Source organism: Tiliqua scincoides, chromosome 3 (assembly GCF_035046505.1).
Source record: "Tiliqua scincoides isolate rTilSci1 chromosome 3, rTilSci1.hap2, whole genome shotgun sequence".
NCBI lineage: Eukaryota > Metazoa > Chordata > Lepidosauria > Squamata > Scincidae > Tiliqua > Tiliqua scincoides.
Window position 1 is genome coordinate 208575961 of NC_089823.1, and position 24127 is coordinate 208600087.

General features: G+C 46.2%; 1 protein-coding gene across 1 annotated transcript in view; it reads right to left on the bottom strand.

Moving 5' to 3' along the window:
* The window catches only part of SPHKAP (SPHK1 interactor, AKAP domain containing), a 100614-nt gene extending 79649 nt beyond the window's left edge, over positions 1 to 20965 (bottom strand). The window contains exon 1 of the mRNA XM_066618840.1: positions 20922 to 20965. Within this exon, the coding sequence (XP_066474937.1) occupies positions 20922 to 20956 (35 nt within the window). The 5' untranslated portion in view covers positions 20957 to 20965. The remainder of the gene's footprint in view (positions 1 to 20921) is intronic.
* Positions 20966 to 24127: the final 3162 nt, after the last annotated feature.

Here is a 24127-nt window from a genome sequence, read left to right on the forward strand (position 1 = left end):
AGCAATTGAGAGCGCAATCCTAACGGGCTCTTTGGCCAGTACAAGGTCATTGCACCAGTCTGGGAGTGTCACAAACGTACCATAAGGCATTACACTGGGCTGCTCGGATCTGATATGAATAGCTCCACTGGGATGGCTGGAGTAGTACTCGGGATAAAGGAACATAAGTCCCCTTACTCTGAGTTGTGCTCCTTCCATCTCCTAACCTGCACTGGATATGGTACAGGCCAGTTGGCTTGCTTATTGCAGCACAGGTTAGGACTGGGTTGCCTTAAACATGACACCTTAAACATATCATTTGATGATATACTGTTACATAGCAAGCATAATATACACAATTGTGATGCTACAAAAATGTACCATTAACTAAGCATATGTGGCATACAGACATTGCACAAGTATATATTATAAATTTACAGATTACAACAAAGGTGAGCCAGTGTGATGTGGCAGCCCTAAGTTTCAGATTAATTCAAATGAATGAAACCCGGGAGAAATATGCTCATTTTTTTACAACAATCACCCACATATGTGTGTTTCAAATTATCTCCGACTGTAGACAGGCAAGGTCTAATAATGTCCACAAAATGTATGTATCACAAAGCAATCAGTCAGAAATAGCTGCAAAGACAGGATAGCCAATTACAGCTAACTATTAACTACAAACTTCTCATCTCACCTCAAGAATAAACTATACAAGTACAGATAGAATCAGAACTGCTCTTAATGTGCTGTTCAACACTTTCCGTTTCCAGAGCAAGAAAGACAAGAGGCAGCACTGTATGCTTTACATAACAATCCTACATATGCCTTCTCAGAAGTAAGCACTATTGATTTTGATATGTATGTTGCTGCAGCCTTAAGTTTCCTTTGGATAAGTAAGCACTGGAGATGTAATCTATTTGAAATATTCTTTGATTTGCATAAATAATAGCAGAGCATAATGGAACAAAACCAGGGCTGGCCTTAGGAGCTATGGGGCCCAACAGTGAACATTTGGGGGAGGAGCGGCACCTCTCCTGGTAGCTCCTCTACTTACTGAGATGAACTACAGTGAGGAGCATGGGGCTACAGGAAGGTGCATGGGCCCATACAACATGTGACACCCGGAATTAGACGGAAGTGACATGATGATGTCACCACCAACTGCTTCTAGGGGGCCCATTTCGAGCCATTCTGAACTGGGGTGGGCAGCCTGCTCTCCACAGCAGCGCTCTGCTTGCCGCGCTCTGCTTGCCATGCTCTGACACTCTGGAATGGAAGTTTCCATGTTGGAGCATCAGTCACAGAGCAAGGTGGTGGCTGCAGTATGCCCCCCCCCGGGAACATGGGGTTGAATTCTGTCCAATCAGCTAAATCGCCCTAAAGTTGGCCCTGAAGCTATATAAAGAAAGCAAAAGATCTCCATTCACAGTTAAAAAATTCTTTCAGACCAGCCCACTGATGACACAGACTGAAAATTTGACATCAAGTAGCAATTTGGAGGAGGCAACTAACTGAGGGGAGCCTTGCTACCCCACAGGTGCCCACAACCTGGCTTACTGTCAATGGAGGCGCTAGTCAGTGTTTTGATCCATTTGCCTTTTGCTTTTGAGCAGCGGCAGCACCCTTTTACTGGTGAAAGAAGGGGAACCCACCACAATCGCCTCTCCCTTACCCTGTCCACCTGGCTGCCAAGGAAAGCAACCAAGTGGGCCAAGATAAGGACAAGTAGAACTTCTCATCTCTCCTTCCCTTTAGATGCTCAGGGTACAGCCTTCACATTCCCCATGGGTCCTGTTGGAAATGCACAAGAAGAATGGAGCATGCTGGGAGGTCAGCATACTTCCTGGTCAGCTCTTCATTTTAAACAGGACCTACACAGAGGGCAGAGGCTGCTATGAGAGAAGTTGAAGGGAAGGGGTTTTTTGACTCTGCTCAGCAACTTCCTCTCTCTCTCTAGCCACCTGGGGGAGGACCAAGCAGCTGAGTTTGCATGAGAGATATTTAGGGTGGAAGGCAGCAATTCTGAGATGACTTGGACAGCAACTAAGAACCATTTGGGCCTGAAATTCTCCACTTCTGTCTAATCGCAAACTTGCTACAAATTGTTTCTCCATCTTTCTCACTAGCTCTGATCAGTATCACATTTGAAAAGCAGGACCAAAAGATTTTGAGACTATTAAGCTACATTACTGTTCCTCTGTCAAGTTCCTGACTGTTCAATCATCTGGGAAAACCTCAGCAGTTGGCCCATTCATGCTAAACAAGACAGTCAAACACCATCACCCTCTCAGAAGAAGGTCTGGTCTCCATACTACCCTGTAATTTATCCTAGAAAGGATTATATATGGACAAGAAAACAGGACAACAGCCTATAAGGTGGTTAACTATTTGTGCATTTATAATAGTACCTCCCTTTTTCTGAAGTGACAAATCTCCAAACAAAAACTCTCTCTCATCAGATCGTCATTAACAAAATGACAAAATTTTGTTGTAGATAAAATGACAAGATTGCATCATTCAGATGCCAGAGAAACACTGAAAAGATGGTGGTCTTGATGTATTCATGTCCATATGTAGACTGGGAAAGTGACTTTATATAAAAGGGGTAAATGTTTCTGGCAGCTGAATGGTGCAATCTATGGTTTGCTCAAACCATAATTTGTCTGCAAACCAAAATCTCAGGTCGTAGCTTGATCTGGTTTACAGGCAAACTACAATCTGAGACAATCACACTTTGCCATACCCAGATAGTATGGTCGAATACGGTTTGCCATAAACTAAAAGCGAAAGCTTCTAACCTCCTCCCATCACATATTTAGAAAAGGGGGGGAGGGAGTGCCCAAGTTTGGTGCCTCAAAATCATTACAAACCTTAGTTTGTTGTTATATCTAAATGGAGCCTCTCAGTAAAGAACTCCAAGCAATCTGATCCTAATTAGGATTGGGCTTGTGCATGGAGGCATTTATGACAGCAGAGCAGTTGTAAAATGGCTGCCAATGGTGCGGGCACTGCAGCTGCTCAGTGCTACAGCTTTGCTACCAGAGCCCACCAGTCAGTAAGTCACCAGTGGGAGCAGGGATGGGCAGAACGGGGCAGGGAGGTAGGAGGGAGGATTGGGGACAGGACTTTGGGGCACTTGGGAGGCATGTAATGGGTTGGTGGTAAGAGTGTACTCACAGAAACTTCTCCACTGATATCCTGACCACTTCAACAAGCCCCGTTGAGTCTGCTTGGACTTCCACCAGCAAAATAGTTGACGCAGATCCAAGCAAACCCAATGGTGGCCATGTGAGTGCATAGCAGGGCAAGTAAAAAAAAATTTTTTTTTTTAAAGTAAAAAAATATTTTACTTGGCCTCCAACTGCCTGCAAGATGCAGTGAAACCCATGTTATTGCTGAGCCTTGAAAGCAACATTTAGATAGGACTGGACCCTTTGTCAAGCTTTGCCCCTTGCATCTTAGTAAACCAGGCTAACAAACCTCTTAGCATCCCCTGACCTTTCTGCAAAAGGCCCATCTTTCACTTTCTTCTTGCCTCTCTTGCCCTGGTTCTTGGACGACTCTGACCTGTGCCATGGTTCAAACTGCTGATCTAAAGCCTGCAAAGAGCCTTAATCCAGAGCACATTTTCTCCCTCATCTCAATCACTTATACCGGGGATGATTTTGAAGTGGGGCAGATAAGCTTACCACCATTTTGCTGTCCTCACGTATGGGGCTCTGGATTATTTCCACTGTATAAGCCTGCCTGTAGAGCGTGACAGATATGGATCTGAACTCTCCCGTTAAGACTATCATTGGAGACATCTGATTTTGTAAAAGGTCTATAAAGGGTTTTTTTTTTATTCCTTGTTCCAGACTACAGCTAGGCCCCCTTCAAGACATTCACATCTTGTGTGGTCTGCACTTTTGTTTGTTTACATTCTGTAGTTTCCCAGCCCTTGAAGCTGACCCTTTAGCTTTTCATTCTCATCACTGCTTATCTGCTCCTGGATTTATGAAGCCACTCACTTCGCAGCTATAGCCCACAATATTCCGCTGTCCAAGCTTGTCAGCTAATCATTTACCCTGTGAATATCCTTGGTCAGTCCCTCTAGCAACCGCTGCAGCTAGGATTCTGGATCAGCTTGGATCTCTTGTAGCTTCTGATGGAACATGATTCTCTTCCTCTGGTTTCCAAACTTTCCTTCATTCGTGCTTTCATTTCTTCTGCAAACCACTACTGCAATTGCTCTGATTTCAGGGGTGCTATTATTTCCTCCTTCTTGGCTTAGCTCAGAATTTCTCCCCAAGGAGAAACTTGGCTCTCCCCTCTAGATGAATCCCAAAAGAGCTCTATCCTATTAGGCACTTCCTAGTTCCCTGGGGCATGAGAAGTCCAGAGGCGGTGCTACAGGGTTTAATTTTCTTTGGACTGGAGCACTGAATACATATGTGTCTGCAATATACTGCAGGGCACGGTGGAAGCAAACAGGCTTTTACAGCAAGCCAAAAAGGCAAAAGAAAGATTTCCAAGCCATTAAGGGAAACGTTATCAGTAATTAAGGAACTCTAACGTCTTCTGTCAAACTACAAGTAAAATCAAATAAAAACATTGAAAAAACCTGTTCATGCTAATCAAAGCAACAAAACCCCTAATGCTATTTATGTGATCATCCTTGAATCAGCTTCCCCAGAATCTCGGGTTAAGAATTCAGAATTTTTCAAGGTTTCTGATGGTCTCATTTGCCTGCAGAGGCAAACTCATCCTTGTCCTTAAAAACCGGGAAGCAGAGCTGGGATTGTAATTTGCATCTTTTAAAGAAACTCTGCAGTTTTTAATTTCATTTTCAGCAGAAGGTGATGAATGTGCTATAGTGGAAGTTTAATTGCAGCGTGGGCTTCATTGGAAAACACCACTATGTTCATTGTGATTGAGCAGTTGACTTTACCAAGATATAACCCGCGTGGAGAAGTGTTTCCCTTGTTCCAAAAGCTTAGATGATGGATCATAATTTAATGATTAAAAGCAGTAGGCCTTAACAGGATCAGAATTTATTGAATACACCTTCTCCAGACTGCAATGATTGCAGAATATCATCAGTGGGTATTTGTAAACTGTTTGCAGCTGTGATGACAGCAAAATGCAGTGTGCTGCACAATACCAACTTTATTAGTGTTCCTTTAGTATTAATTGGAAAATGTTTAAAATTAGCATTCCTTGTGACATGTGCAGATCCATCTGTTACATCTGTAAGGAAACAAATATTTTTAGGAGCAGATGTATTTTGCATTAAGACTCTGCAAAGCAAATATTTTGTTCACTATTTATACTGTACAGGTGGACCCTCACTAACCATGGGGTTCCATTCCTGGAACCCCCACAGGTACCACAAGCCAGAGGCCTTAGAACATAAGAACATAAGAACAGCCCCACTGGATCAGGCCACAGGCCCATCTAGTCCAGCTTCCTGTATCTCACAGCGGCCCACCAAATGCCCCAGGGAGCACACCAGATAACAAGAGACCTCATCCTGGTGCCCTCCCCTACATCTGGCATTCTGACTTAACCCATTTCTAAAATCAGGAGGTTGCGCATACACATCATGGCTTGTACCCCATAATGGATTTTTCCTCCAGAAACTCGTCCAATCCCCTTTTAAAGGCGTCTAGGCTAGATGCCAGCACCACATCCTGTGGCAAGGAGTTCCACAGACCGACCACATGCTGAGTAAAGAAATATTTTCTTTTGTCTGTCCTAACCCGCCCAACACTCAATTTTAGTGGATGTCCCCTGGTTCTGGTATTATGTGAGAGTGTAAAGAGCATCTCCCTATCCACTCTGTCCATTCCCTGCATAATTTTGTATGTCTCAATCATGTCCCCCCTCAGGCGTCTCTTTTCTAGGCTGAAGAGGCCCAAACGCCGTAGCCTTTCCTCATAAGGAAGGTGCCCCAGCCCCGTAATCATCTTAGTCGCTCTCTTTTGCACCTTTTCCATTTCCACTATGTCTTTTTTGAGATGCGGCGACCAGAACTGCGCCGCACGCATCCTCCCTGGTGCTCAGAACACCCTCTGGAGCAGGGGTGACCAAACCTTTTCAGCAGGAGGGCCACATAATCTCTCTGGCACTGTGTCAGGGGCCAGGAAAAAAAGAATTAATTTACATTTCAAATTTGAATAAATTTATATAAATTTACATAAGTGTGTATATTAGAGTTTGAACTTATACAAATGAATGAAGGTCCTCCAATAGTTCAAAGCCTATAAAAGGCTTTGCACAAAGGAAGGCTGGCCTTTCCATCACTGTCACAGATGTGAAACTGCAAGCAGTGGAACTTAACCAGTTGCCCTACTCTGAGAGCAGTTGCCTCAGACCAGCACGGGTTTCAGAAAGTCTCTGGAGGGCCAGAGGCTCATTGGAAACTGGGGGCTCCCTGCAGGCCAGATTGGGATGCCCTGAGGGCTGCAAGTGCCCAAACCCCTGCTCTGGAGGATTAAAGGTGCCTCTGGCCTTAGAAGCTCACTTTCGGTTTTGCATCAAAACCAAAAGTGACTTTTTAAAGCCTAAAAAGGCTGTTGGAGTGCTGAGGAAACCCTCCCCAGCCCTCCGAAGGCCTTTTAAGGCCTTAAAACATCACTTCTGGTTTTGACGTATGTGGCCTCCCCGACATTCAGAACACCCTCCAGGGGCTAGGGGAACACAGCTCCCCTCACCTCCAGAGGGTCCAGGCTGATCCATGTCTGGATCAACATGGGTCTAGGGACCCGCACCTGAGCCAGATCCACAGATGAAAATTCGCAGCCGCCTGTATATCAGTGGTTCTCAACTAGTGGTATGCATACCACCGGTGGTATGTTGGGCAGTGTTGGGTGGTATGTGTAGTGCCCACCGCCCAGCAGTGAGGCCCAGACAGGAGCATCCAATGATGCTAGGAGGCTCAAGCCAGTGGGCAGAGCTCTAGCACATAGTTTTCGAGTGCAAGAAGAAGCCTGCCTATGTACCCTGAGCCTCTTACTAACCTGTACTCTTACTGTACAGAGCCTCTTACTTTACGGAGCCAGTCCCATCGCAGTCTCCAAACCCAGAAGTAACTTGCTATGATGTCATCGCCAGTTACTTCTGGTGGTACCTCCAAGGACAGTGTGGCAGCAAGTGGTATGTTGGGGAGCAGCACTGAAAAACACTGCTGTATATTGTTTCAGTGCAACCTGAAATTTCTTAAGATATACACAGGGTTCCCCCTGTATTATATAACCCTGTTCCCCCAGGGTTATCTAAACATGTAACTCAAAGGTAGAACTTCCCTCCTCCCTTTGTTGGAAGAAGTCTTTCAATCTCCTAGCCAAGTAAGGTACCTCTCACTAATATCCCTTCCAGATGTGCTCCTTGTGACACCTATTTGATGCTTCTCTGCAATAAGCTGCAAAAGAAATTGCATTGCTACTTCCACACCGCAGTAGACATACCATGTTTTGTGGATGTTGTAGTCAGACACTCCCCCCCCCCTTACCTCTTCTGGCTCTTTTGAAGTATGTTCCATTCAGACATCTGCCTCTCAAAAAAGGCAGAACAGTATGCCAGATCACACACTGAGTTGCTACACCCATTTTCAATATTAAATATTAAGAAAAGTGATGATTTACATCACATCACAAAGTTTCCCACTTTATCAGTAAGTTTACTAAGGTGTTTCACTTATCCATACTGCGCATAGCAAGCGTATCCCTTTATAGCCATTCCAAGATTTTTCATACACGGTTTGGAAACAGTGGGGAGGGCAGGATCAAGTCCCTCATGGAGGCAGGCTCTACTTCCCATTTTACTCAATAGGCAGACCTTCCCTGCGCTTTGAACTCTGGAGACAGAAAAGGAAATGAATTTCCTGAATGCCCAGGAACAAGTTTCAGGAGGTCAGATCAAATTTTCAATTTCTCCCCCTGGTAGAACAGAGATTTAGAACAGGTCCCCTACTCAAGTTTCCTCCTGTGGGCTTTAGTAAAGGCCTTCAAGAACCTTGAGGCCTTGAAACCTTGAGCACAGCTCAAGAAAAGGTGCCCTGCTTTGTGAGAGACACACACTGCCTGATAAGAACATAAGAACAGCCCCACTGGATCAGGCCAGAGGCCCATCTAGTCCAGCTTCCTGTATCTCACAGCGGCCCACCAAATGCCTCAGGGAGCACACCAGATAACAAGAGACCTCATCCTGGTGCCCCCCCTTGCATCTGGCATTCTGACATAACCCATTTTTAAAATCTTGATAGTGCGTCCCCACACTTTCAAGGCATGTGTTACATGCTCCCCTTTTACAGTGCATCTAAAAAAAACCACAGGAAAATTAGATAACAGTGAAAGAGAGTTACTCATAGTTTGCAACTAAAGCTTGAGGTGCTAAACCTCATTATGCGATACTAGAACTTCTGAAACATTTTCTTAGTTCCATTTTCACACCTCATTGATGCTGTACAATGTTGTTACAATTTGTTGTTTGTTTTATTTTATCATGCTATAAAACTTTTTCTTTATTGCAGCGATTCCCAAATTGTTGGGCCCTGTGACGCGCCCACACATTGCTTTTGCAGCCTCCGGCTCCTGGAAGCAACTTGCAATGACGTTACTTCTGAGTTTGGAGGCCCAAAATGTAAGAGGGCCCAGGCGGGCAGGATGACTTTTCCCAGCATGTGGCTTTCACGTGCTGGAGCTCTTCCCAACACACCAAATGCTGTTTGGAGCAGCAAGACACAGAGTCCCTGCCAGGGCAGTGAGTAAAGCCTATGACAACCCAGCAAGTGCCTTGCAATGCCCTAAGACAGGGGTCTCCAAACCCCGCCCGGGGGCCAGCTGCGGCCCGCGGCCAACTTCTTTTCCCCTGAAAGCCTCTGGCCCACTCAACTGAACATGACCAGAACTGTGCTCTGATTGTGTCTGGAGGGTGTTCTGAGGGCCAGAGAGGTTGAATGAATGAACCCATTCATTCATTTATTCACTCATCTAAGTTCCATCTCTTATTTATTTAAATTTTATATTTAAGTTGTTTTTCCGGTCCTCCAGGTATTTGATGCGGCCCTCTGGCCAAAAGTATGGAGACCCCTGCCCTAAGGCATTGTGATGCACAGTTTGGGAACCATGCCCTATGGTATTTGGCATTTAAGGTGATTTTGGGATGAGGTTGGAATGGTTTTGGAACAAGTTAACATTTATTTATTTTGCTGGCATATGTTAAGAGGAAAGATTGGTGTGGGGTGTCCTGGGAAAGAGGAAAGTATCTGGTGCACTCCTGTGCCAACAAGATCCACTCCCCCCTCTCCATCCCTGCCCCGTCATGCCTCCAATCCATCTCTGCCCTCCCCGTCCCTGCCCATGACACACCTCCACTGCCAGCTTACTGGCACAGATAGAGGTTTCTGGAGCCATTGCCGCATCTGTCACACAGCTACCATTTGTGGCAGTGGCCTGCAAGCGAGCAATGATGGCCCAGATTTATGCTGCCATAAAGGGCCTTGTGCCACTGGGACATTCATTCCGGCAACACAAGATCCCAATAAGATTGGGGCCTAAGTGTCACGTGCAAGACACATCATTTCTGACATTTCCTAAAAGTAAATTCTTGTCTCCTAGCATGCTCTGGCAGCAGTGCTGTAGCTATGGGCTGGCAGGGGGTAGGAATGGGTCCTGAACCTATGAGAGGGACATGTGAAAGCTGCAGTATGCAGTTGGGAGTTAAAGCTATGATTGCTTGGAATTAAAATTTTGTTCAGTCCTATGTATCAGAGAAAGCACAGATGGTTAGTCAAACAGTCAGCTATAAATACCTCTAGCAAATGTCTTTGTTATTTGTTGTGGATGCAAACCCCATGCATAATGTAAATGTTAACTGTGGTCTAAATCTGCAAAATATTTAGAACACAATAACGTAGCATCTATACAGTAGCTGCCAGGAGTACTTGAGCGAACCAGTGGTGTGAACATGAAGTGTCTTGGTTCTAGTATTATAGGTCATGGCTAACCCAGACAAACATTCAGTATCAGCCCAATCCAATGTAGGGCTGCATTGCCCTTTATGATAGCAGTTCCACTGTAATAAATGGCTATATGGCGGTGTGCACATTGTGGGTGCACTGCCACAAATAGGCGTGCTGCCGGAGGCCTTCTGCTGCCACTGCCAGCTACCTCTGGCAGTGATGGCAAGCTGGCAGCAGGGGCAGGAGTGGATAGAACAGGACAGGGAAGATGAGAAATGGGAGAATTTGGGGCAAGAGGTGCGATGGGTGGATCCAGTAGCACCAGCATGTGCTGAATCCTAACCTCACGCCCTTTCCCCAGGGTAAGGGAATGAAAGTTCCCTTATCTCAAGGAGACCTCCAGACAGTCCTGCCACTGCAGGGACCCACAGCGTACACTCCCGCCACAGCGTACACTCCACTGGTGTGGCTGCAATGACAGGAAGGGGGATGTACTTACGATTGAGCTGTATACACCAGCTTTCTGTTTTTAAAAAGTAGCATAATGTTGCCTTTCCTGCACAAAATGGAATTTGGAAGACTTTGCATCTGCTCTTCATCAGAGCTGCGATAGTACCAGCTTTATGCTAGATGTCATCTTGGAAAGTGAACAGAATGGTGAATCAAAACTTAACATACATTCCTTCTTCCTTAACGTCCCAGGTCCTGAATGCTTTTATTCCATTCAATAAAATCTGAAATAAAATTTCAGAGCGCGATACCATAGTCTTTCGAGACTGAAGGTTGCCAATATATAAAATCTGTAGAACTCATCTTGCTGACCTGCTTCTCAAGGGATATGATGTGTTTCACAGAACTGAAATATTACTAAGCATAGATGGCTTAGGATGTCTCCTCCACTTCTCTCTCACTGTTCCGAATGGATCTGTAGGCAAGGGGGAGAGATCACTTTACACAAGTGTTCAAGTGCCTGGAAAACTCAGCATTTTGCCCCCCTCCAGGAATGCCAGTGGAGCTCAGGGTCCTGTATATGCTTCACTCTGTGAACTCACCCTGGGGCTTACCCTGGAGGAAGGGCAGAGGCATCCAGCAGCCTCTATTTCCATGCTGGATGCAGAGGAGGCTTTTGTTAGAATTGGGCTGCCAGTCTCTGGGTTCATTTGGCGAACCAGCAGTGTCATAGTTACCAGAGGCACTATTCATAGTTTTGTTAAAGAAATCAGACATGATGCTGTTGATTGTCTCAGTCTAGAACTTCTGAGTAAACAACATCCAGACCGACGAGCGTGTTCATTTTTAATTAGTTTATAACTTATAGAATTTCATCACTTTTCGCTTCCAGTTGATTCAGTTCTTCAGACATCTTCCCTGAAAACACTAGCTCAGGCATGGGTATACGTCCAAAATCTTTTGCCACAAAGACCACTTGAAGTTCTGCTCCTATCACAGTGTACATATAAGCTTATTATTGGTTTGATGCTGCAAAGTTATGCCATAAAACCAGCCTCTGACATCTTCAATCTCTTTATAATTCATAATGGGGTTGAAATTGAACACCATAGGAATGAAACTATTCAGAGCGGTAGCCTTACAACAGAGAGAAATCTCTACCCCAGATTCCAGAAATATGGAAATATTTTGCTGACCAATAAGTTGCATAAACTTAAGCCTCTATCATCTCTCTTGTAAGAAAGTTTCATTCTCCAGCATGGACAGCCTCCTCCTAATGCCTACATATATGGGATCGGACTGTTTGGTTCCAGAACATTGGGTCAAGTTTACAAATGACATTAAACTTGTCATTAGTAAACACTTTTAACACCAGAAGTTAGAGGAAGTGTTACATATTTGAGAAACAGCAGTCATGTTTGTGTATGAGAGGATGGATGGATGCAACCCAGTCTAGAACCATGGCACAGGGGGCCAAATTAGGAGGGACTGCAATGGGGGGAATTTTTTGCAATTCTACTAAGAAAGGCGTCCCGGTGAATGTAATTGGGCTCACTTCTAGTAAGTCTGCTTAGGACCACAGCCATAATATTTATATCAGGGGTGGCCAACCTTTCAGCTTTAGGGCTCCTGGACCTTTTTAGCAATTGTGCAGCAGAGGGAATTTCAGCAAGTGAAGCCTGTCATGTCTCAGATGAAAGCTGAAATTCCCTGTGCTACACAATTGCTTAAAAGGTCCAGGAGCCCTAAAGTTGAAAGCCATAGCTGAAAGGTTGGCCACCCCTGATTTATACAGTGCTATACTATGCCTCCAATGCATCCTCGGCATCACCTGGCAAGACAAAGTTCCAAACAACACAGTCCTGGAATGAGCTGGAATCCCTAGCATGTATGCACTGCTGAAACAGAGACGCCTGCGTTGGCTCGGTCATGTTGTGAGAATAATAATAATAATAATAATAACAGGTATTTATATACCGCCTTTCTTGGTCTTTATTCAAGACTTTATTCAAGGCGGTTTACATAGGCAGGTTTATTTAAATCCCTTATTAAATAGGGATTTTTACAATTGAAAGAAGGTTCTTTCTTTCAAGAACCACTACATTCAGGTGTTTCATTCTGATCTGGCTTCACATTCTGGCCTCCATCCTCCCACGCTCAGAGCAGATGGAATAGCTCGGCTTCAGCTTGTCAGCTGCTTCAAGGTCGCACGGTGCCGGTGGCCTCGAACTGGCAACCTTGTGGATGTTATCTTCAGGCTCTACCCTCTAGAGAATGGATGATGGCCGGATCCCAAAGGATCTCTTCTATGGAGAACTCGTGCAAGGAAAGCGCCCTACAGGTAGACCACAGCTGCGATACAAGGACATCTGCAAGAGCGATCTGAAGGCCTTAGGAGTGGACCTCAACAGGTGGGAAACCCTGGCCTCTGAGTGGTCCGCTTGGAGGCAGGCTGTGTAGCATGGCCTTTCCTGGTTTGAAGAGACACTTGGCCAACAGACTGAGGCAAAGAGGCAAAGAAGGAAGGCCCATAGACAGGGAGACAGACCAGGGACAGACTGCACTTGCTCCCAGTGTAGAAGGGATTATCACTCCCGAATCGGCCTTTTCAGCCACACTAGACACTGTTTCAGAACGACCATTCAGAGCGGATACCATAGTCTTTCGAGACTGAAGGTTGCCAACTACTATACTTTAAAGCAGGGGTGGCAAACATAAGGCCCGAGGGCCGGATGCAGCCTGTGGAAGCTTTTAATCCGGCCCTCATGCCCTCAGCTGCTGAGCAGGGCTAAGATGTTACTGCTGAAAGGACAGCCCGCGTGAAAATTGGACTCTCCCATAACTTGAAATATGATCAAGATTTGTGTATTTTCTCTTCTGTCATGTGAAGTTCCTAAGTGAGAAAAAGTGGTTATTTTTTGTTATGACCTGTTTGATGACATCACTTCCTGCTTAATGACATCACTTCTGGCCCTTAGCAGGCATCATGAATGCTATTCGGTCCACTGTATGCAATGAGTTTGACACCCCTGCTTTAAAGTGCTCAAAGCACTTCATACACATTATTTCAGTAGTCTTTACACAGTCTTTATATAACACAGTCTCTCCTATCTCTATATTGCAGTCGCTCTCTTGCCAACTGCAACCTGGAATTTCCCCATGCTCCAGTCTGAGTATACATACACAGCAGAATCAGGTGGTAGAATTCTGAGGTGGTAGAATGAACCATACCACAGCAGACTTCAGGTGGATGATCAGACATCTCAATGGGTTTCCTACACAGCAAATGTCATACAAGCAGAAAACTAGCACAATAGGAAGGCTCTCTGGAGGTTTGCCATTTGCGGTTTGCTTACACAGGGAGAAGGTCCTTGGCTCCTTCAGCTATAATGACTACTTATGGAATTGCTTATTAACTTCAGACATTCACACTGAATGTCACCAATAAATACAGATGTGCCTCCTTATCTGCAGGGGTTCCATTCCAGAACCCCGCACCCCCCCCCCATGGATAGCTGAAACCATGGACACAGGAAAACACTTGTCCCTCTAGTCCAGTGATTTTTAACCCTTTTCATCTTACGGCACACTAACAAGGCACCAAAATGGTCAAGACACACCATCAGCTTTTTGACAACTGACAGGGCACACTGTGCTGTCAATGTGGGCTCACATCCCCCAATGGTCCTATTAATAAATGACCCCCTCCCAAATTCCCGCAGCACACCTGGGGACCATTCGCAGCACACCTGTGTGCCATGGCACAGTGGTTGAAAATGGCTGCTCTAGTCCCAGGGGGCTGCCCCCTCTTTCCTCCAGAAGGGATTCTGAGCTCAGCAGAAGCTGGGGACATCCAAGGCTTTCCCAGGCCTCCCAATGCCTTATCAGGTATTAAAAACATCACTTCTACTTTCTGCTGAAGTTTTTGCCTGCTGAGCTCAGTCTGAGCTTTGCAGAGGCCGGGGACAGATGTCCCCGGTCTCCGCTGAGCTCAGAAGCGCCTCCAGAGGTGAGGGGAGCAGAGCTCCCATTGTCTCCAGAGGGGGTGTGCACGGAGGGCATGTGCTGAGGGGCCCGGACCTGATCCATGTATATCTGAACCTGCGGATACAGGGTCTATGGATATGGCCCCCCCGTACCTGTAAAGGATTCCTGCATATTGTGAGCCCAATCTTATTAGTACTAGCCTGCTGGCAAGACCCCTTGTGCTGGGGCAAAGTAGTCAGCATCCTGCACTCCATTTGAGCTATGGACCTAGAAATTTGGTCCCCACATTGCTCCCGTACAATGCCTTACACTTTGCTCTTATAGCATCCTCATACCAGCTGACAACAATAAGATTGCATTTGGTGCCATTGCTCTTCCATCCTGTCCCAGTCGCATCTAATTTGTTCAAGGTCTTGCACAACATAACTCTCCACTCTATGCATGCTACATGCTTGACATGTCAATGCATTGTTGCAGCACTGTTACATGTGACACTGCATTGGTGCAAGAGTTCTTGCATATTATCGCTTTTAATTTTGGCCTTTCTCAGAATTATATCTGGCTGTACCTTATTTAAGACTACAATGTTCTTGCTAAAGGAAAGTTTGCTTGCTAAAAACTATTTAAGACTACAATGTCCACTTGCTACGAGGGTCGCCCAGAAAGTAATGCACCACATTTTTTTTCTCAGCCTACAGTAATGGTACGAATGTGAAACTTTAGATATACATTATTTGAATTTTCAGGAGTGTGCACACAAATTTTTGGTTTCTTCAGACAGATAGCGTAGCTGCAGCAGTGTTTCGAAATGGCGTCTGTAAGTGATGTACGTTACAAGCAGCGTGTCGTCATTGAATTTTCCACTGCGGAGAAAGAAACTGTTGGGAACATTCACAAACGTTTGTGTACAGTTTATGGAGAATCTGCAGTCGACAGAAGTACGGTTAGTCGCTGGGCACAGAGGGTGAGGCCATTAGAAGGCGGTTCGGCAGAGCTCCAAGATTTGCAGTGTTCGGGGCGGCCATCCACAGCTGTCACACCTGACAAGATGCAGCTTGCTGATGTGCTCATTCGCGAGGACCGACGCATAACGACTAGGCAGTTGGCACTGAAGCTGTCAATCAGCAAAGGAAGTGTGGATGCAATCATCCGTGCTCTTGATTACTCAAAAGTGTGTGCACGATGGGTTCCGCGCTGTCTTACGGTGGACCACAAATCTCTCAGAAAAAACATTTTTTCTGAGTTGCTGAAACGTTTTGAAGATGAGGGGGAAGCTTTCTTATCCAGGATTGTGACAGGTGATGAAACCTGGGTTCACCATTTTGAGCCCGAAACAAAACGACAGTCGATGGAATGGCGTCATCCTCAATCTCCACAGAAGAAAAAATTCAAAGCAACTGCTTCCGCCGGTAAGGTCATGATCACTGTGTTTTGGGACTGTGAGGGCGTCATACTCATTGATGTGATGCCAAGAGGCAGCACCATTAATTCTGAAGCTTACGTGAAGGCATTAACCAAACTCAAGAAGCGCTTCCAGCGACTTCGGCGCCATAACAACCCAGGTGAATGTTTGATTCAACATGATAACGCTCGGCCTCACACAAGTTTGAGGACTTCGGAACACATCACTAAACAGGGTTGGACTGTGTTACCCCATCCACCCTACAGCCCTGACCTAGCTCCCTCAGACTTCCACTTGTTTGGGTCATTAAAGGATGCCATTCGCAGAAGACATTTTGAGGATGACGAAGAGGTGATTCGCAGAGTGCAGAAATGGCTTCGTGACCAGAACAAGGAGTGGTACCGACAGGGCATACATGCCCTTGTGTCTCGCTGGAGGAAGGCCATAGAACTGGACGGAGATTACGTGGAAAAATAGGGAGTGTAGAAGAAACATCATTCTTTCTTGTGTGTAAGTTTCATTGTGTTCAATAAATAATTGTTGAAGAAAAAAATGTGGTGCATTACTTTCTGGGCGACCCTCGTAAAATGCAAAATTGAGCTCAAGGGTTATGGCTCTCCAATATTGAAAATGCAAGCATACATTTCTGTCTGTAATCTTATAAGCAGTTTAAAATATGGGGTAGCTTCCTAACAAGTGTTTTCACTATCAAAAACTTCCTCCACAAACAGAAGGAGCATTCTACTTGCTCAAAGACTATTTGGGCCAGTAGAATGCTCCTTCCATTTGCAGAAGGAGCCCCTGAGGGTGGACTTACTTGTCAGGATGCAACCAGTCAGGACGCTATCATGTTTGATGACACTGTGCTGGAGAAGCAGTCTGTACTCATCATATTCAAAGCATTTATTCAGATGGTACAGCAAATCTTAACATCCAATCATAGGGTACTTAAACCCAAACACTTCAATTGTACTATATGTGAACCAGAAAGCATTTTATAAACAGCATTTTAGGTCCATAAAAATCTCAAATACTCAAAGAGTCACCAAGCTTCACTCTAAAACAAAACTTCACTTTTAATTTCTAGGCTAATATTACAATTGCATCTTTCCTAACATTGTAGGAAAACAAAGACTTTTTGCATTGTAGTAAGAACTGGAAGTTCTAAACTTTAAATATAGCTGAATTGAATTTTGATATAGTTTGGGGAGTGAAACTACATTACTATGAAGCCATATATAAAACAGACTTCCAGAAGCCTAATCAACTTGTTACTTGTGTCATGGATGGTTTCAAAACACTGTTTAAGTTGTCAATGACTTCAGAGTAACTAGCACACTGATTGTCAACACATTAATGGAAATTAGTAGGACTTGCATCCACCTAATAGGTTCAGATGGCAGTCAACTTAAATCCAAGAGTTGTGGCATAATAGGAAAAGAGCCCTGCTAGATCAGACCATCCAGAATTCTTCTTCCAACTGTAGCTAGCCACATGCTTCTGCAACATCCCACAGTAAGGCATACAAATCTCCCCTGCAGTTTACACCTCAGCAACACATATTCATACTGCCCCTGAATTTGGAGGTTCCATTCATTACCATGGCTAATACCTACTAACAGAGCTCTCCTCTTCCATAAATTTGTCTAATCCCTCTTTAAAACCATTTAAATTAGAGGCTATCACCACACGATATGGCAATGAATTCCATGCATCAATTGTACATAGCATGAACAAGTTCTTTCTTTTGTCTTCCTTGTATCCTCCATCCACTGCCAATGAATGACATTGGATGAAGCCGAGTTCTACTATTAGGAGAAGGAAAAATGTTCTCTCTGTTCACCCTCAACACAAGGTGCACAATTTTATAGACTTCTACCGTATTCCCTCCTTAGCTATGTCAATTCTAAATGAAAAAGAGGTAATAAGTTTGAATCAAGCTACACAAAGCTGTAACAGCAGTGGTTAACTGAGACTCACGTCACACATTTAAGAGTATACGAGGTGCACGTGCTAAAACCACCAGGCATAATGGAGGCAAATGCATGTTTTGAAAGGTATTTACTGTACATGAACACAAGTGGGTCAATGCACTAGTGAGCTGGTGACAAATCTCTACTATATGTACTGTGTGGAATCCACAATCTGAAACAAGGGGAAAGGTTCTTTATCCCATTAGCCAGATGAGCAATTAATAAGTATTATCTCTCAAATTTCTGGAAGGAAACTTTGTTCTGGATCTGTTCCACTGTTCACCTTTCAAAATTTCATAGTCCTTAAGGACTGGTTTAGAATTATAAAAAAGAAATCTTACCAATTACAGGAGAATACAGGTTTGAAATAAATGCTTATTTCTAAAACATGCCTTTTTTGACAACTCATTCAGAAGCCTGCAATAACCATGTTCCATATTTTCTCTGATCCGTTTTGCATGCACGGTGGAAACTGACTCCAATTTACACCCTCTGCTGTTCAAACATGTGATGTGGAGTGAAAAGAGCTAAGGTCTGCTGTATTTGTAGCCTGCTAATTAAGCTGCAATGGGTACATATGTATGAGAAGGATGCTGTCTGTGAAGGAGAGATGAAGGGGCCTGAAGATGCCCAGTTATTTATTTTTAACTAAGGAACCATTAACTTCATATAATAGTTTTTATGTTTGTTTGATGAGGTGTGTTAGCCCAGAGGAGCAAAAAGGTTTCATTAGCCAAAAGGAAAGATCATAAAATCCACTGCTTCTTGTAGTACACACATGATGTGTGTATGTAGGTCAGATAGAGATGTATGCACAGCCTGCTTGGCCAATGTATTCAACAAAAAGAAATAAGAAGCAATGTTCTCTAGCTTACTACATATGATGCAAATGGGTCAGATTCCTCCTTCCAGGAAACTGTTTCTTCAAAATATTTGTGGAGAAAAATAAAAGGACACTCATGAGCTTGCTTGATGATTCATATCATCATAAGAAGGAACTTCCAACTTGGAAAGCCTAGTTCATTTTAGCCTGCTTTATTTTTCACAAGAATCAGGAATCACGATGAGAAAAACATTCTACTGCATGTTATACTTAAGAGCTCCTCATACTTAAGAGCTCCTACTACAATTCAGCATCACCAAGTCTGAAACTAACAATACAACTAACTGTTAAGAGAAGCTGCTTATACTTTAAATAATAAAACCATGAGGCAGACAGACAATCCAGGACAGTCAGGTATACATCCCAGCTATTGAAATGTCACTGTGTGTATATTTGATGTCTCACTTGAAAGCCTGGCAGAACCTGAGGATATTTCATTTGCATTTCTCTCTCACTTTTTAAAACCCAGCTAGAGGAATTTACGTTGACCTCATTCCGGCACAGCAACAATGTTACATCAGAACATGCTGCAAGTGTATGAGCCAGGAGAAAGGCAACCCCCATTCACTGAAACCTTTTACTAGGACACAGTATGTACCCCAAAAGGCAGCACAGCTCTGTGACCGACTTACTTGTACCATCTGATGCCTTATGCAAGGCAAAAAAGCAATGTGCAAACCTCATCTCATTCATTTCCTGGAGTGCTCAGTCTTCTAAAGTCACACCCCCCCCCCAAAACACACACACACCACCAAAAAAGCCACATGCAAAAAGCTTTTGCCTTGTTTTCCTCAACACCTCTGCTGATCCTGCATGCTTTTCTCCATCTCCATGTGCCCTGGGGTCAAGAATCACATTTTCCCTTATAAAAAAAAACATGCTTCATACCACCCCCCCCCCTCCATCCTTGGATCATTTCACCTGCAGCACTAAGTAAAGGCACTGAGTTGGTTGGGTGGCTTTTTAAATGGTGATTTCTATAGGGGGCGGGAAGAATGTAGCTCCCGTTTGACACCAATCATCACCTATAAGCATCCCCTCCTCAGTACCGGAATGAGGCATGAGGTAGGGGTTCAATCCTGTATCCACTTTCCTGGGAGCAAGCCCCACTGAACACAATTAGGCTTACTTCTGAGTAGACACGCATAGAATTGTGCCCTGAGGCTGCAATCCTATCCACATAAGCCCCATTGACTATAGTGGGACTTACTTCTGAGTAGATATGCCCAGGCTGTGGGAAGAGGTTGGCAGTGAGAGGTTTGGCTCAGCTGAGTTCAGAGGGGGCTCAGGCTGCAATCCCATCCACACTTTCCTGGGAGTATTGACGATAATGGGACTTACTTCTGAGTAGACATGCCCAGGATTGGGCTCAAAAAGGGTCGAGGTTGGCAGTAATGAGTTTCGAACTAAGAAGATGGCCGATCCTTTCAAATGCTGCCCATTTCCCCCCTTTAAATCTCATTCCCACACGCTGGGCTGGGCTGGGCAAGGCACCCCCCCCCCGCATCCCCTGTGACCGTCCCATCCACAGCGGAGACCTTACCGTCCCCTTGCAGGCAGCTCGTAGTGGCCACCGAGCTCCACCAGCCGCCGTGCGAAGCGCCTTTTGGCCAGGTCTGCGGAGCACGCCAGGAAGGCGCTGGAGCGCTTCGGCTAGGAAAGGTTGCAACCACACACCCAAGCCCACCTCCGCCTGCGCGGCCGGCCAGCGGAGCCTCCTCCGGGGAGGAGCTCTCCACTGCCGGGAAGAGCGAGGTGGGCAGCGGCGCAGGCAGCCCTGAACTCTCCAAGCCAGGCGCTCACCGCCGCGCTTCAAGCAGCCAAGAAGGGAGCCGGGCAAGGCGGGGAGCAGGCTGGAGGGAAGCAGGGAGGTGCGGTGGGTCGGGAGGCAGGTGAGGCAGGTGAGGCAGAGCCTCCCCTCTGGAGTCCTTTGAGAAGCTCCGCCGCCCAGCACCCACAACCCAAACCTGCGGTGGGGAGGCAGGTGAGGCAGAGCCTCCCCACTGGAGTCCTTTGAAAAGTGCCACTGCCCTGTGAGGCGCCCAAGCGCTCATAGCCCGGACGTGTGGTGCACGGGGAGGCAGGTGAGGCAGAGCCTCCCCACCAGAGTCCTTGGGAGGCACCCAAGCACCCACAACCCACGCGCGCTGCCTGCCTGCTCCTCTGCGCTTGGGCGCCTCACACCCCCACGGAGGTGCCTTTCGAAGGACTCCAGAGGGGAGGCTCTGCCTCACCCCCCCCGTCCTTGAGGGGAAACCCACCGCAAGGCGAGGAAAGAGAGGAAACCACAGCTCTTACCTTGGAGGGACCTTCAGCGTCCGAGTCTCAGCCATGGTAGTGCGAGGCGAAGGACAAGGGAGGCGAGCCGGTGCCCAGCCCCACCACTCCTGCTACTGTAGTGCACTTCTCCTTAGCCTGCTTTAGTACACCTTCTCTCGCCAGCCCTGCCTCTCCTCGCCTCCCCCAATCACCGCCCGCCCCCCAAGGAAAAGGAGGCGGAGCAGCCACGTGGGAATCGCCTGGTTCTGGCGCACACTGGTCACTGTTCTCCAGAGGGCAAGGACTGGGGGCCCAATCAGTTTTCCACACCAATGGGGCATGTGCTGCCTCCTGCGGTGGCGGGAAGCAGTCACTGAGACCTCCCCAAAGCAAGGGAATGGTTGTTCCTTTACATCGGGGCTGCATTGCAGCTGCATGGGCCTGGGACATGGGAAAGGCTTGGACCCTGGGAGGCTGAGGGTGCTGCTTCTCCCTGCTGGAGTCCATGGTGACGCCAGAGTCTCTATGCTGCTGGGATGGGAGCCCCACTTGCCCCCTTGTTCTGCTGCCCCTTGTTCAGAGAGGCGGGCAGAAGTGGCCCCTTCTTCCCTGCAGAGCGGACCCAAGCGCACCAGGCTGAGAAGGGTCACCCAGTTTCATGAGACTGGCCAGTCAGTCAAAATTGTAGGGAGCCTTGTTGGCCCCTTAGGGGGAATAAAAAAATATCTCCAAGCCACACTCTGGTAACAAGCTTTATTAGGACCAACCTGCAGCATAATCCTCTGCATCTACTCAGAAGTAAGCCCCATTGTGTTCAATGAGACTTCCAGGAAAATGGGTTTGGGATCAGGGCCCCTGAATTTTATTAGGGGCTACAAAGTTTATTTTGGACCCCTTCTCAAAGAGGAAGGAGGTGAAACAGAGTGGGGAGTGGCAGTGGGGGTGGGTAGGATAGGGGTAAAACAGCAGGAATAGTCTTTGGAGCCCAGATCTACCAGTCTTCCCAATGCAGAGCTCAGGTCTACCTGCCTGCCTGGCGTTGGCAGCTAGATACAGTAATACGGAAAACCAAACACACTCATCCCTCTAAAATATTTCAAGTATAGAAAATTGTTGCAGGAGATTAGTAGCACTGTATTGAGGCTCACACTAGAATGGAAAGTGTCATGTGTACACCAAAACTGACTTCTGCAGTAGCTGCAGTCCCGCAGCTGTGTCGCTGAGCTCCTATACACTCCTTAATGGTAAGCTATAAACCAAAGAGCTACTGTAGCAGGTCAGTTTCCTCCCCAGATGTGACACTGTTAAGGAATGTATGCGTTCCTGGGCCTGGTGTGTATGGCTTGTGGCAGTAGTTGCTGCCATGTGCCAATGGTAATGCCCCAGCATCCTGTGTGGGCAGTAAGTCTGGGTGAGATTGGAAAATGGAAGATCCCAGGAAATTTCTGGGCCCCCTCCTTTGGCTCCTGGGTCCCCTTTCTGACCCTGGGCCCTGGTACAAATTACCCCCTTTACCCACCCCCTCCTAGGCTGCGGTTGGAATTGTATCCCCAAATGAATGAAGTCTTCAGAAGCAAGCTTTCGAGTTCTCCAGGACATCAGACGGAATGTTAAAAGCCAAGCTAAAAGGAGGTAGATAAATCTTTCAGGCGCAGCAAGAGTGGTGTTATAGCCCTAGGAAGCATGCTTAAGATTGCTGCCATAGTGCTATAGAATTGCCACTGGAACACATCTGTGATTCCGAGCTTTCCCTTCCTACCTTAACATGAGCTTCCCCCAGCTCAAAATGACAGTCCATGTGCTACATGGCTGCACTTTAATGACCATGCTTGTGCATCTACTTCCATGATTTTGCGTTAGAAACAAGAAGCATGAGAAACGCACCACTAAGTGGTTTCACGTCCAGGTGTGGCATAGCTAGAGAAGATGCAAAGCACAAAGTTTTGTAGGGAGCCTCCGCGTGCAAGCCGATCCCCTTCCGAAGATGCATGAAGTGTTATCCTCTTTGACAAGTATATAGCTTCACACATGCACATACACACACGCAGTGAGAGCCTATGAAATGCAAGGGGTATTATCTGTTTATTTTTGATATCTAATTAAATGCATATCATCATACATATGGAAGATAATCGCAAATTAGTATTATTTGTAATACGTCCCCTATAAATCTACTAAGGGCACGATCCTAACCAGGTCTACTCAGAAGCAAGTTCCATTTTGTTCAATGGAGCTTACTCTCAGGAAAGTGTGGTTAGGATTGCAGCCTCAATACTAGATACATGCTCTGTTAGTCCTGCAGCAGAATGAATGATGCTCACTATATATTGGCAACCTTCAGTCTCGAAAGACTATGGTATTGCGCTCTGAAAGGTGGTTCTGGCACAGTGTCTAGTGTGGCTGAAAAGGGCAATCCGGGAGTGACAATCCCTTCCACACCAGGAGCAAGTGCAGTCTGTCCCTGGTCTGTCTCCCTGGCTATGGGCCTTCCTTCTTTGCCTCTTTGCCTCAGACTGTTGGCCAAGTGTCTCTTCAAACTCGGAAAGGCCATGCTGCACAGCCTGCCTCCAAGCAGGCCACTCAGAGGCCAGGGTTTCCCACTTGTTGAGGTCCATTCCTAAGGCCTTCAGATCCCTCTTGCAGATGTCCTTGTATCGCAGCTGTGTTCTACCTGTAGGGCGCTTTCCTTGCACGAGTTCGCCATAGAGGAGATCCTTTGGGATCCGGCCATCATCCATTCTCACAACATGACCGAGCCAACGCAGGCGTCTCTGTTTCAGCAGTGCATACATGCTAGGGATTCCAGCACGTTCCAGGACTGTGTTGTTAGGATCTTTGTCCTGCCAGGTGATGCCGAGAATGCGTCGGAGGCAGCACATGTGGAAAGCGTTCAGTTTCCTCTCCTGTTGTAAGCGAAGAGTCCATGACTCGCTGCAGTACAGAAGTGTACTCAGGACGCAAGCTCTGTAGACCTGGATCTTGGTATGTTCCGTCAGCTTCTTGTTGGACCAGACTCTCTTTGTGAGTCTGGAAAACGTGGTAGCTGCTTTACCGACGCGTTTGTTTAGCTCGGTATCGAGAGAAAGAGTGTCGGAGATCGTTGAGCCAAGGTACACAAAGTCATGGACAACCTCCAGTTCATGCACAGAGATTGTAATGCTGGGAGGTGAGTCCACATCCTGAACCATGACCTGTATTTTCTTTAAGCTGATCGTCAGTCCAAAATCTTGGCAGGCCTTGCTAAA